The 15,002-nt window shown below is 39.8% G+C and overlaps 1 protein-coding gene across 1 annotated transcript in view; it reads left to right on the top strand.

Moving 5' to 3' along the window:
* SLC44A5 (solute carrier family 44 member 5) overlaps positions 1-15,002 on the top strand; it is a 91,986-nt gene that overhangs the window by 55,814 nt on the left and 21,170 nt on the right. The window contains exons 4-11 of the mRNA XM_054212512.1: positions 1,278-1,362; positions 4,835-4,919; positions 7,678-7,806; positions 8,611-8,671; positions 10,293-10,416; positions 11,629-11,712; positions 14,286-14,398; positions 14,820-14,951. Of these exons, the coding sequence (XP_054068487.1) occupies positions 1,278-1,362; positions 4,835-4,919; positions 7,678-7,806; positions 8,611-8,671; positions 10,293-10,416; positions 11,629-11,712; positions 14,286-14,398; positions 14,820-14,951 (813 nt within the window). The remainder of the gene's footprint in view (positions 1-1,277; positions 1,363-4,834; positions 4,920-7,677; positions 7,807-8,610; positions 8,672-10,292; positions 10,417-11,628; positions 11,713-14,285; positions 14,399-14,819; positions 14,952-15,002) is intronic.

The raw sequence follows: 15,002 nt of genomic DNA, 5'->3' as shown, positions 1-15,002 counted from the left end.
TGAAGACATGTTGTGCATCTGTCCTGAACATTTCAATACATTTGCAGTCTGCTGCTCAGAGAGCTTATATAGATTCTGTCTCTACTGCACATGTCATTATTGTTGAGCGTTGTTATTCTTACCAAAGTGACCTTGAGGAAAATGACAGTTTCACAAATGACTAAGTATAATGTCACAAAGTTGAGAGAAAATGGGGTAATTACAGAGAAGCAAGTTCAAGGTGGTTTGCATAGATCAAAGCCTGGAGTGTATGCTAAGTGGGCTCCTGACATTCAGTATATAGTGCATTGGGGGGAGGTTGAATCTAAAATCTTTGTAATACCTGTAATCTTTTCCACATAATACAAGCACGAAGAAATGTTAGGGAGGAGATCAGCAGTCTTTTCTAATAGTTCTCTAGCAACCTGATTTTAGGGTGTCAGCTCAGAGTAGTGATATGGAATTATATTCTGGCATTATATCTTACTTTCAGATGATGCTTAAAAATAAATGAGATTTCCATTATTTAGACTTAGTAGTCAGAACAGTTCAAAGGCTAGTCATTGGCTAGTCAAGAAGGAAGCTTAGTCAGGTCTGCACACTACAGCTTAGAAATAACAATACCAATAGTGATAGCTGGAGCGTACTTGATCCTCAAAGGGAAATAATAGTGCAGGTGAAAATGGCTTGGAGAAGAAATCCTGCTTCGAAGTGGAGAAAAGAAGTTTAACAGTTCAATACAAACCTCTCTTCCCATTCAATACTATGGTTCACGGTAGCATTTAATTGCCAGGTGCAGGACTAATAACTGCAAAATGGAGAGTTGCCAAGTGAGAAGTCAGGAAATGTTTTCATTTACAAAGTGAGAGTTTGTTTCATTCCTAGTGCGGATGGAGTCCATTAGATTCAGTCACACACCCAGCTAATGTCATTAATTTTGATGCCATTGTGGTTGTCTGAACGCTCTTTGTCTACATAGTTAGCTCCTCTTCTTTCCCCTTTTAATAGCTATTAGTTTTTAAGCCCATTACATCATATTTCAGGTAGAATGAAGATGTGTGTGCCCTGAAGGTAAAAAGTGAACTGGTTTGCTTTCTTACTGATTTGTCCATACCTTTGTCTTACCGCAGTTTAGTTTGGTTTATATTTTAGTTTTTCATTAGGAAATCTACAAATCAGTGGTGATCAACAAAGATTAAAATGGCCCATTAGAGGTGATACATTTTCATGCTAGCCAGTTTCAACTATTGACTGTGTACACTTGATTAAAATATTAAAAGATATGTGTATATTTGCAGCTTGGGTGCACGGCGACCCCAGGAAAGTGATTTATCCAACTGACAGCTATGGGCAGTTCTGTGGTCAGAAAGATACCGCCAACGAGTGAGTACTAAATGCATTCACACACCTTTATTACTCATGCACTATGAACAAAATGTGAGGTTTCAAATGTCTCTGTCTGCTAGGGGTTCTTGTGGGAAGTTGAATAGACAGCGACACTCTTACTGCATTTATTTCAAATAAAGTTCAGAAATAGATGAGTTGCTTAGTGCAAATCTAGACCCAAATTGTTACTATAATGCAGTTATTTTCATAATTCATAGAATATTTTTGGTAAAGTATCAATATAACTTAAAGATTTACATCACTAATTGCATAGAAAGTGAGTGCCAAAGTTTGGATAGTTAATAACCGGTTGCGTAATTCTTCTGTCCACCTTGGGATAAGAGTAGTCGTAAAGCATTGTGCCCTGGTTCTCAGTTTTTCTCAACGTGCACCAAATAACAGAAAAGATCATGAGGAAAAGCTCTTGTGTTTTACCCAGTGCTGGTAGAGAGGAGACTGAGTGGTCTGGGAGACAGGCAACTGTAACCATACCTTCCTTGGGGTATCAGCCAAACTGCTCTACTTGTCTCAGTTTCCCAGTCTTTTTAAATTTTGACTTATGAGAGTTAATTAGTTGATATCAACAGAGTGTTTCTACATAAAAATAACTGCTCAGGAAAGAAAGACGTTGCATCAGTGTTTTCTGTGAAAATCTACATTTTTCATGATACAGAATTTAAAGAAATAGTTTTTCTTTTTCCCTCACCTTCTCACTTTTAAAAAGCAAGCATTAGGGACCCTTTATGCCCTTGTTACTGTCAAGAAGCTGGATGCTGTGCAGGAAGCAAAACAGAAACTAGTGTTTGGTAACAGCTCTTTGCTGCTGCTTTCTTTTCGCATTTAGTTTTCTGGGGAAAAAAACTGAGGAAGCCACTGTCCAGAGAGCAGTTCAGAAGGGGAGGAGCAGGAGTTAGGGAGTGGAACAGAGGCAGAGCTAGGGGCTTTACATCCTCTCAAGGGTTTTTACAGAGGAAACTGACTGGATAGTGTATGAAGATCTGTTCCACCCTCCAACTAAGATTCCTCACAGCAGTTGTTGGAGAGTCCAACTTCCTGAAGGGGAAAAACTAGGAGAAAAAGTTTTAGTGTTGTGTGTGTTCCCCTCACTGCACCCTCTGTCCTCACCCCCATATTCGTCCTTGTCCCCTCTGTGGTGTGTAGGAAGCGGTGGGCATATTGATTTGGGAGTCTCAGACATATACGCACTGTGTGGCATGTAGCCAGATGCTTCTCTCTGATTCTCATCATCCACTCATTCTTGTTTTTCTCTTTGTTACTCAAGTCTTCCCTTTAGTTATATCTTACAATGTGATTTCCAGTTTGTATTCACAAATGTCCCTGCATATATGTGATTGCTGGAGAACAATACAGCTACTGAGGCTGCATTTTGGCACTTATTTGCTACGTTGAGGAGTTTCTTATAAAAATATAAGCCAAAAGACACATTATACAACTTACTGGAGAAGCAAGAATGTTTCTGGCAGTGGGCCAGGAGGCCCCTCTGAACAAGTCCCTCTAGTCCCTAAGGGTGGAGGTGTGGGATGTGTTGTCAGGTCTTCGTTGATACCATTGCCAGATTTTTCAGACACCCTGAAAGTAGGTGGTGTAAAAGGCTAAACCCAGGACTGCGGTTTTCCAAAGTCCCCAGTGTCTTAGTCTGAGACTTTTTCATTGGAAAGTGATCACAGTCTCTGTGTTTTGGATCTTGTGCTTGGAACAAGCATCTCCAGCAATCTCACTGAAGAGTAGAAAATAGAAGCTAAAAACCAAGCCAACGCTCACAGCCCGTGCAAAAACCCATTTGAACTCCAATGAATTCCACGCAGTCAAGTTAATTCTACCTCAAGTTGTCATGAGGGTCTCTCTTAGGCCTCTTTGCATCTCCCTGTAATCCATCCATTACTCTTCATGTAATATCTAAACTTGTTTTGCCTTCTACAGACCACAGCGTAATCACAGAATACAACACGATTTCAATATAGAGAATACAGGCCTAGTTCTCGGTGACTGTTTTCTTGCGTTATGTACATGTTTAAACTTTCTTTTCTGCTGTCAATATCAGCAAGTGGGATAAGGCATAAGAAAAAGAAAAGAGATTTCATTAATGGCTTTGAGCAGCTCACAGATAATAAATACTGTCAAGAAACTACTAAAGAACGATGACATTTCAGCCCAAAATTTTATTCTGTTGATTTGAAGAAATAACAACTAATGATAATGAATTGTATTTGCCAGGATGCATGTTTTGTTAAAAGCATAAGTAGAACATATCTCAGTGAAAACAATCCAAGTTTTAAAGGCAGCTTGAATGGCTGTGATGCTGTGTAACGGCTTTGAAGGCATAGGCGTGTTCAGCAATTGTTGGGGGCCGCGTGCTGGTGGAAGATCAGAGGGTCCATCCTGGAGTGGGGGAGACAATGGGGAGATGCGGGAGCAGGACTGGTGCCAAGCCAGCAGATTGCAGAGGGGCAGCCTTGTTCGCCCAAGCGCACTTCGTTGTTAATACTGACCTGCTGCCTCTGTGCCCATCGCCACGGTGGGGTCAGTGGGGGCTCAGACAAACACTTCCCATGTTCTCTTTGCACATCACAGCCCATAGCGGGGCATATGCACCGTTACTTCTTGTAGGGACACTGTGTAGCCCTGGCATGGCTAGCTGGCTTCGAAGTCTTGTGTGAAAAGGGCAGGACTACTGCCATACCATCTTCACTACAGCTGCCTGGCAGTTTTCTGACATAGCAAAGATTAACTGCATATTTTTCTATCTTCAAAACCCAGATATTTTAATCCAGAGATTTTGGGGTAATCATTTTTCAACAAATCCAAAGTAGGGTGACAGCTACCTCAAGGTCCTGAGTTCCAGAAGCTGTCAAGTGTGTGGATTCTGGGGTGCAAACCCCTCAGTCTGTGCCTTATTTACATAAAAGGAGGTTTATCAGCGTTATTAGCAGATGCTATTATCATTCTGCTTCCTGGACAGCTGCTTTTGCTTTCCAACCATAAAAAGCTTTTGATTGATTTTGGTGCCACCTTCTGATCAACAAAAAAATAGGCAGCTTTTACAGTGTAGCATTTGCTGATGGTAATTTTGCGTGCAGTACATACACAACGCGTTCAGCGTAAGCAAAGGGACCACAGTGGTTTTGCAGGGGTGTTTTACAGACCTCACTTCATGGAGGCAGGACTACAGGTACCTGTAACAGGGCCTGGGTTTGTTTCAGCCTAAAACCTTGCTGTGGGAAAAACTTCTCAAAATTAGCATTCTTTAGAACAAATACTTCTGGTTTCAGAGATGTTTGGCACAGAACATTCAGGGCCTGCTTGGGATTTGTTTTTTTGTCTTATGTTTACACTATGACTGTTCACAATAATAGAATTTAAATCTCAATGTATACTATAAATTTTTGAATGGTGGGATGTATAAGCACCCATATTTATAATATTAATTATCTTATATCCACTTCCCTAGGAACAAGACCATTTTGTTTTACTTTAACATTCTGAAATGTGCCAGCCCCGTAGTGTTAATAAACCTACAGTGCCCTACAACACAGGTGAGTGAAATACAGAGATAAAATATTTTCCCTGCCTCTTAGTCATGGTGCTTGAGAACTAGACATAGATTCATTTGGATTTTAAAATTGCTGTTAGTATCCTTCAAAATATAATATGTTTGTTTTATAGATAAAATGTGTAGCACAGGGTCTCCGTAGCCTGTGATGGTCAGAAAAAATAAATAGAAATGCACATGTGTATTTTGGATAAGAGTTGGCCAAAACAAGTCTCTTTATTTGAATACAGCAATTTGTTAGTTATGAATTCATCAGACAGCTATCCAGTAGTAATCAGTGCATGCAGACGATAATTCTGATTGACATCTAGGGTTTTCCAAACTAGACATGTTCAATAAAATATGGATATCCTGAGTGACAGGAGCGTCTGGGGGTAGTGAGAGCCTATGGCACTTTCAAAAGTGAAGATCTTGAAGGCTTGTTCTTGCCTTATGCCACAGTCTGTGCTCCCTTAGCTGTGCTGCAACTTCTCGTGAAGTTGTGAATTAAACCCAGCCACTGACCGTGAGTGGGTTACAGTTATCTTCCTGATCTTTTTAACATCAGACCATTTTACTGACCTGCTTTGTTGAACAATTACACAACCAGTTATGTCACTTCATCTTACGAGGCAACAACTTATGGTATGGGGCAGATCAGAGGAATTAGGTGCAGGACTGCTCTCATCCACCTTTGCTGCCAAAGTAATTGTACCGTGTAATTAAACTGCAGGTGGCAGAGTATGGTCTCAGCCATTTTGACAACATTCAGTGAAGTCCAGTATTAATTTGAATGAGGGTTGTTGTATGGTAACCAATTTATTGATTCCAAGTGTTAATTGTCTATTTATTTGGCTGTCATTTTAAAATGTTTCCCATTCCAATTTGCCCTTACTCCTCATCCCTATCCTTGATAGATGTTTCTGGCCTATCAGTTAGTGTGACTGTATGGACTATTTGACACAGCTGAAGAGATGGAAATCTCCGTCAAGGAAGAGCAAGAACCCTCTTAACACTGAGCAGTTGCTGTCAGAATGGAAACTTTCTCTATCAGCAGCAGATTTGTTACCGGAATCCCCATCTGTCCACATACAGACACTGGCACTGTTACCCTGCCATCTTTAGACTCTGTTCTGGGAGCAGTTCAGCCTGCTCAGAAATACTGAGGTCCTTGTGTGGGATTTGGCTGGTGCTGTGGTCAAGGTGGCAGTGGTCATGAATCAACTAAGGTGAAATACTTGTTGAAGGACAGTTGGGGCAGTAGAGCAGTTATTTTGTTTATTTTCAGACACACGTCTCCAAAACTTAGAATGTTTTTGAATGCTGTTTGCTATTGCAGATGGTTAATTCTCTGGTCTTTTGTGACAATGCAGAAGAAACCTTTGTTTGATAATTCCTCTTTTGAACTGCAGGCAGGGTCTTTCATTCCTGTCCCATGAGAAAAACCCCCAAGAACTGGCATGGGAAGAGCTTCCATTCTTGAGTAAGACCATGGATTTGAAAACTGTCATTATAGTTCACTGAATCCACAGACAGCACATTTCAGCCTGTTTCATAGATGGGAAACTGAGGTTATAGTGGAGCGTATGCTTGTTAGTCGCCTGCTGTCCCAGCAAGGACAAAACTCTTCTTTCTCTGTTCCTTGGCCTGTGGGTAGTCCATAGGACTGTAGTACTCATCTAAAAAGACGCTCTTGCAGCTTCTACCCTCTTCTAAGGATTAGTGCATGATCTTTTCCCCAAATTCCTTTAGGTGAATCATACATGGCAGAACGCCCTTGAGGTAAATACAGTTTTATGTGTGATGTCCCTCTGGCACTTGAATAGCAGCTTTGGAAACAGAGAACAGCCTTCTAGAAAATGCTGAAACTTGCTAAGAAGATGGACTTCCAACCACCTCACAGTATTTAGGAACACTGAGGAGTCAGAACTTGCGTGATTCCAGCGACCAGCAGAGCTGTCATTGTGCACTGGGGGCAGCTGCTTCTCCAAGACATAAATCTAAATCATAACTTCTGAGTGGATGCATTCGTCAAACCCCAGTCTTCACTTGATTTCTCACAAATCGTTTGTAATGGCTGTACCTTGAGTGGTATGAATTTCATTCCTGGCGTGCGCACTCCTCTTGCTTTGTAAGTAGGGGAGATTCATCATTAGTCAGTAGTAAAAAGTCACCTTTGAGTGATTTACAGCTAACTTGACTTGAACAATATCTGTGGACATGTATTTGCCTGAAGAGATTGTGTAGAAAGGTGGAACAATTTTAGCTGCACGAGACTTTTTTTTAATAGAGTTCTGCTTATAAGTGTAATAGCAAGAAAGTGTGTGTATCCTGTGAGAATAGCTACTGCACCACATTGCTCATATACACTGCTGCTGATGGAAGTAGAGGAGGACCCGTCAGGATTTTTTCCCGGTGTTCAAAAAAAACCCCATTTTTTTTTTCAACAGATTGAAAGCTCTGCATATCTACCAGAATGCTTAGAACCTAAGAAGATACAGAGAGTGTCTTGATATGCCAGATACGAGGAGAGACTTTGAAAGTGTATTTATCAAAGATTTTTTTTTTTAAGTATTCATCTAGGGAATTGAGAGGAAAACCTATGTTCCTTTCTAAATTCTGCAGTAAACATTACTGAAGGCAATTCCATAAAATAGTGCACTTTTCTAGGTGGCCTTTTTCTTGCTTTTTAATTGTGCTGACTTTCCTTATCCTTCTATACTCTCAGTGTATCTTTCCTATTTTTTTTTCTTTTCTTGCAGCTTTGTGTCTCGAAGTGCCCAGACAGGTTTGCAACCTACATTGACGTTCAGGCTTCCTACAGATATAAACCAGACCAGTGGAATTACTTCAGGCAGTTCTGCAAACCTGGTTTTAACAATCCTCGCAAGGTGTGTATGTATCAGTAGGTGGTGGGCTACATTTTTTCTTCAACCAATATGTAATATGCGTGATTTTACTGAGCTGCATCAAAGCTTTGAATTATTCTGATTTCACCATACAAAGACTTGTCCCATGTACGTGGTTTGACAGTGATTTAATCAAGGGTGAAGGTGTTGTATGCACACCAAACCCCCCGCTCTTTAAATGATTCCTTTTTGCTGAAAAGAATATCTGCAGCTACCTGGGTAGTTGCAGTACTGTGGCAAGCAGTATCCTTTAGTACTTCGGTACTCTACAGCAGTAGAGCAGAGTAACTCAAACCAGCTCTTAATGCTCCCGAGTCATCTATAGCTACTTAGTAACTTAGCTAGGAAAATGAATCTATCCTTCATGTATCTGATTTTATACTCAAATATACAGTGTTATTTCTCCCATCTTCAAAACATCTTGCAATTCAGCTATTTTTTAATTGTGTTAAATTCTTACTCTTCCTGAAGAGAAAAGGTGAAGAGGAGGCAAGGAATAATTTCCCAGTCACTTCTGGCTTAGAAGACTGATCCAAACTGAACAGGTTGTCTTTTTTTTTTTTTTTTGTCTGTCAGTAGAAAAGGAAAGAAGAATAGTCTTTTCCCAAATCTCAGTGACAGTTTGGATTCTCACTTACATCATGAATGTATCTGCAGCTCCACCAGTCAAGTTTGGGGAGGAGGCTCCAAAGCCCGGTTTGGGGCATTTCCTCAGACTGGGTGAGAAATAAAAACCACGTAGTTATTTTACTATGTATTCAGCATTCCTGTTTTTCCCCTTTTTAGTCTGTTGCTCAAGTCCTACGTGATGAAGATTGTCCTTCGATGATCATTCCAAGCAGGCCTTGTGAGTGATTCTACTTCTTACACACATCTTAGCAGATTATAAGCGTTCACATTAAACCACAACTCCAGCCCGAAAAGTGTTTTGTGGTAAGGTCACCAGGAGCTGTCTGTTATCTGCCAGTGATGTCCGTTCATTTTTAAACAGTTTAAAAGTATAAAGATTTGTTATTGTTTCTAACTGGCATCTGTGAACATTCAGCATGTGATTGGGTCAAGCTGAGCTCTTTCTTGCTCTTGAATCATCACTGATAACAAAAGCTTTACGGCGGAAATTGTGTCTTTCAAAACATGCGAGTGAGCAACCTCATTGGCATCAAGGAAACGCCAGGAAGGTCGGAAGGATCGTGTGGCCAGATGTTGAAGTTCAGACGATACTTGAGCCCAGTTACAATGCAGCTCGCTTTTCAGTTGCAGCGCTGGCTATGCAGGGCATGCAGAGGAATTAAGGGACCAAAAAATGTTTTTGTCACTATGGTCTTTCAGAGTATTTCAGAGTAGATAACCCCGGGTCTCGGAGCTTATCTCAGCTGCAGAGGTGTAATACCAAGAGTATCTGTCACTGACCCAGAAGCTCATGCAAATAAGAAATTGCTGTTTATTTTTCCGTGCTTTAAAATAGACATCACGTAAACCAGGGACATGTTATCAAAGAAGAGAAAATATGGATTAAATTTAAAAGAAAATATTAAGAATTTGTCTGAAAACTGATGTACTGACCCAAAAGACAGAAAACAATTTGCAAAGAAGCTATTATCTTCTTTTAGAGCACAACAAGGGGCAAAGATTACAGAGGGAGCAAAAAGAGACATGTTACTTAATTATTGCCTCAGAATAATTGGTAGGATAGATATTCTAGGCTGAATATCTGGCATCAGTATTTGTTGGAACCTGGTAAGGAAAGCACAGAATTGCTATATAAAGTTAAAGTAGAGCTATGTTGGAGGACTGACCTGCTCTTCCCTTTGGAATGAAAACCAGGAGCTTTTGCAGCAAAGAGCAGGGCAGCATAAATGAGCATGTAAACATCTGTCTTTTATAATCTCTTCTGCCATCTGTCTAACCAATAGTTTCTGTCTTTTTTCCATTGCTTCCTCTCCAAGAAAATCTGGTGATAGTGGCTGGTACTGCAGCTTATCTGGCATATGAGGAACTGACACTTGCTGTTATGTATTGTTTTGGGTGCTAATACCATTCGTGACCCGTCATGTTGAGTCTGTCGCTGGGGGCTGGTTTCATTATTAGTATGAAATGACATATTTGAGAAGCTGCAGTTTTTATAAGCTGCCCAGATACTGACAGAGAGTAAGTTTCGCATTTATTACAAATTCTTAAACTGCTACAGATACCACTGTTGTTATTTGGTAGCACCTGGAATCTCCAGTTGAAGGCTATGATCCCACCGTGCCTGAGCTTGGACAAAAAGCCACAGAGCATAAAAGTCGTAATCTTGAATGTAATGGCTCTTCCAAGATTTGTCAAAGTCAACATATCATTAGATAATCAGTTGAAAAACAATTGACTGTAAATCTGAAATTATATAAATGTGTTACAAAAGACAAGAGATAAAAGCGGAGCTTGACATGAAATGTAATATATGTGTTTTGTTTTGATATTTTGAATAGTTCTTAAGAGATGCTTCCCAGACTTCTCCACGAAGAATGGTGTGCTCACCGTGGCAAATCAGACTACGTTCAGAGATGGAAGAGGGAAAACAAGAAATGTAACTGATCTTAGGGAAGCTGCAAAGTAGGTTTTACCCTTCTTCAGTTCTACTTGGTTGGATTCTGAGATTGTGAAATCATTTAGGAACTGAAAAAAAATAACCAGAATCTGTTGTAGCAGATGGCTGAGGGTCCCCAGGCAGGACTTGCTAGCAAATGGTCTCTCTTTGCCTGGGCACTTGCGAAGTTCCAGTAAGGAAAACCAGCACTGGGGTACACAGAAATAAGCAAGGAGCCAGAAGTTTTAGTCTGATTGTCTCAGAGCGACTATCAGTTTTTAAATTGTTCCTGTTGGTTTTCCTAGCAAAAAATAGTATTAAAGAAAGCTAAAGGAGGTTCAAAATGAAATCCTTGTGCTGCAGGACTCAGGCGACTCAGTAATGGCCTCGGCTATTTCTATGATGGCCTTTCCACTAACGTGGATGGTCCTAGTACTTTGGGCATCTCACCTTGTCAGAGTGCTCCTGGTTTTAGTGCATGTTTAAAGGTCAAAAAGCGACGTTCTGGGCTCTGGTGCATGACAACACCTCCCTTGCAGATGGACGGCAAGCGTCTCCAACCCTTTTCATCAGCCAGGACGAGAGAAAACTGCTGCAAAAGCCTCACTTTTCCAGCTGCTGCCAGTCCTTGCCCTGTCTGGAGGACAGGGTACCTTTTCTTACCTCTTGATCCAAGGCTACCACATTCCAGCGCCTTACCAACACTGATAACACCTGCGACTTACCAAGTTCCCTTCTTCTGGCATCTACAACTACGTTGTCAGTTCTTTGATAAAAAGATCCTTCATTTCATCTTAGGAAAACATTAATATGGGCAAGCGCTTTGCAGGATAGGAGAACAGTTCCATAAAGTCAACCTTTTGCTTCACTGAGCTGTTTTCCGCTTCTCTGCTATGAGCAGTTCTACACTCACAACTGTTTGGCTCTTGGTACTTAGCAGATCTTAATATTATACACCTTTTTTGTGACAAAATAAGCAATTATATCTGGTGATAGTTAGTACTCATAAAGCTTTTTCAATAAAGCTTTTTTAGGAGCTGTATAGACGTTTTTACACAGGTTTTTTCTTTGGTGTAACTCTGATGTTGACTTGGTTACAGAACTGGGGCTGGAGGATGGTAATATGCTCATATCACTAGCAAAGATATTTCAAATCCTTTCACTGAGCCTATTTGTTGTTTAAATAAATTCTACTTTTCTACCCAAAACAACCTTTACTTTGGTTTGTCTTTTCTCAGTGGCATCAATAATGTCCTGGATGCAAGATCAGTTGGAGTGAAAATTTTTGAAGACTATGCCATTTCTTGGTATTGGATTTTAATGTAAGATTTTCATGGGTATTTTTAATTTTTTCGAAATTCACTTTGGAGCATGCAGAGAATTAAGGAATAGATCTTGTATTTGTTTGTACCAATCCCACTTTTAAACTCAAGGAGCAACTGTAATTTCCTTTCCTCACACGATAATAATGCTGTTATGGTTCTGTACATGACCTAAGGATAGCACAGCATACACACACGTCGAGTGTCAGTAGATTTTTAGTATCCTACCAGGCAGAAAACCAGGAGATGCTGTCTTCTGTTGCAGGACCCATCTGCGTGGTAATTCCAAAAGTGAAAAATCTTAATTAAGAGACTTTGAAACCAAGTGCAGTTGCTAAGTGTCATTAGTATATATAAAAACCACATAATATCTAAATTCATACTAGCAATATATAGTTAAATCCATTATAATACATAAATCCAAAATAAATCCATAAATTCAATGCAGCAGGCAAAGCAACATCAAGAACAAAAACTGCTGAACAATATTAACTTCATCTTGCAATTAATACTCACTAATCACCAATTAGTAAAAATGCAGCACTGTAGCAAAAGAATTAGCTATTTTGCTGAAGTAAGTATGTAAGTATATGTGCATTCTTAGTCCATTAATACTGTTTTTGATGGACCAGGGTGTTTATCAATTTAAACAGGGGCAGAAGTCTTTGACAGGTGAGAGCCTATAACATGCACATATTAAGCACACATTATTCAAGCCTAAATGCAAATCCACAACAATAAATACATCAACTTTAGATGACAAACTTAATGCGGAAAATTAGTCTGTTCAGAAACATAAGTTGTCAGCTTTTGAAGGTGTTCAGTCACTGGTGGGAGGACAGCTTTCTTGTAGTCTCATACTGTGCTCACAGTAGTGGCAAGAAACTCACTGGTATTCAGCAACCTCGGTTCTCTCTAGATCTCTTACTGAAATCAGGGTTATGGTGCAGATTCTTTCAAATTGCTGAACAGATAGGCTAGGAAGAAAATTGACCATTTTTTGAACAGAAATTCTAAATACTGAAGCCAGTTTCCACATTTCAAATAGGATATAAGAAATTGTTGCTACTTTTAAAATAGTTGGATAGAATTTTCTTCAGACTTTTCAACAAATGATAGCCTACATCAAACCATTTCTGGACAAACATCTTTAAGTGCTAGGGTCTGGGTGATGACAGTGAAGGGCTGACAGTGAAAGGAAGCTGGATTAAAAATTAAATATAGAATCGCTCTAGTCGTCTTAGCATACCCCAAAAGAACTGCTGCTTTCAAGCCTCAGTTGAAGGGAACCAGTCTATTGAGGACAGCTGTTACCAGGTACTCTGTTTTGGTGTCACTAGGGCTTAAGGTAACTTACTGCTTTCAAGAATAGAGTCATAAGTTCCAAAACTACAACTTCTTTTGAGGAATACATTCTGAATTTCAGAAAGCCATTCAGAGCGGGAAAATACACCATGCTAGAAAGCCTTTAAAGGGCTAGCACTTAAGACCAGCTTACAAAGGTTTAACTAAATAAGCTGATGTTCTTTTTTTTTTTTGTCCCTCTGCTCATCTGGCTTAGTTGGCCCAAAACATCTGGGTTTGATTGTTCATGATCAGGCTGACCCATTTTTTATCTTTGGTAACGGCCTAAATAAGCTGGGAACGTTCAGAAGAGACGTAGTAACTTCTCTTCTGTAGAAGAGTAGAACAAGTAGAATAAGTAGAACACAGGCAAGAAGAGGTTTTAAATTTTTTTGAGCCTGTACTAATACAAAATTCTGATGTAACACCTACTAAAAATTCTGAGAAATTAAATGTTCTGTGAAGCATCTGAGCTGGATGTTTGTTGGATGGGATTATTATTCACATTGCTTTTTCACATTGCTTTAGAAAGTCTCGCTGAGTAAAAAGGCCTTTTGCAGTCATTTTTTCCTTTCTGACTTGCTTTCTGGGAGTGAAATGAAAACAAATATTTCCTTACCACTGGCTTAATAAAGTGAAGACGCTCTGTAGATGGCTTTCCTGGGGGCCTCATTGGTAGCTCTTAACAGTCTCTTTTTATGCATCACAGTGCCCTGATCATTTCCTCTTCTGATGGGTAGAGTCACTGGTTTTGCTCCTAAATTTTATTTTTTTCCTAGGAAAGCTACTGGAATGTTACTTTACTAACATTGTTTCTTTGCAAGTAGGGATATTTAATGGTGGCCATAGAACAGCAGCCTCCCCACACATAGGTTATTCCCCCCGTTTAACTTTCTGTACTGTAGACTAGACCATGGCCTGGAAAAGGCAGGGAGTTGTTCAGCTGGTGCAGATGACCACGAAGGCATTGTACGAGTCCCATTGAGCCCGAGAACCCCGTGTGTGCAAACGTTTCTGGCTGTGCACTGTGAGATCATCATATATAAGCTATTAGTTTGTAAGAGCAGATAAATAGCCATGAGGATCTGTTTCATAAGGAAGATTTTGAAATACATTTTTACAAATCATTCTCTTATGTGAGATGAAGTGACCCTCATTTGGAGTAACAAGCATGAAAGTGAAGATTTTCACACTTGTTTTCCCTGTGTTTCTGTTTCTTGTCTTTCTAGTGGGCTTTTCATTGCAATGATTGTGAGTCTGCTCTTCCTGGTGTTATTGAGGTTCACGGCTGGGGTTCTCTTCTGGATTTTCATCTTTGGTGTGATTGGAATTATAGGTTATGGTAGGTGTAATCTTCCAGCCTCAGAAACTATTTTTCCTTATTGTTTAAGTTTGGGAAAACCAGTAATTACATCAATTAAATGTACAATTGGGAGAATTAATGCTTAGTTTTAGACACAGTTAAGTGAGGAGGGCGTAAATGGCATAAAAATTTAGTAACGGTCCAGCTGTTCTGATACTTAGCACCGATGTAGTAACCTGAATTATCTACCCACAGTATACTTACTCTGTATTCACTTGTACTGATAGTTCTTTTCTACATACGTGATTTTACAGTTGATTAGTCTCACAATAATGCATTTTTGGTTTTTGCTTACCTGACATGCTGAGGACAAAACACTTGGCTACCAAAAGACTTTTTAAAAGAACTTGTCTTTGCACTCTTCAGAAACACTCATTTTCTATTGATTGTGTTTTAAAAGGCATCTGGCATTGTTACTGGGAGTACGATCATCTTAAAGGAATACCTGGATCTGACCTCACTGTTTACGATATTGGATTCCAGACAGACTTCAGAGTTTACCTGCAACTGAGGCAAACATGGTTAGCGTTTAGTAAGTGCCCTTTAAACTTGATATCTGTTAATGGATATTCAGGAGAATCAG

Source organism: Rissa tridactyla, chromosome 8 (assembly GCF_028500815.1).
Source record: "Rissa tridactyla isolate bRisTri1 chromosome 8, bRisTri1.patW.cur.20221130, whole genome shotgun sequence".
Taxonomy (NCBI): domain Eukaryota; kingdom Metazoa; phylum Chordata; class Aves; order Charadriiformes; family Laridae; genus Rissa; species Rissa tridactyla.
This window is presented reverse-complemented; position numbering and strand designations above follow the sequence as displayed.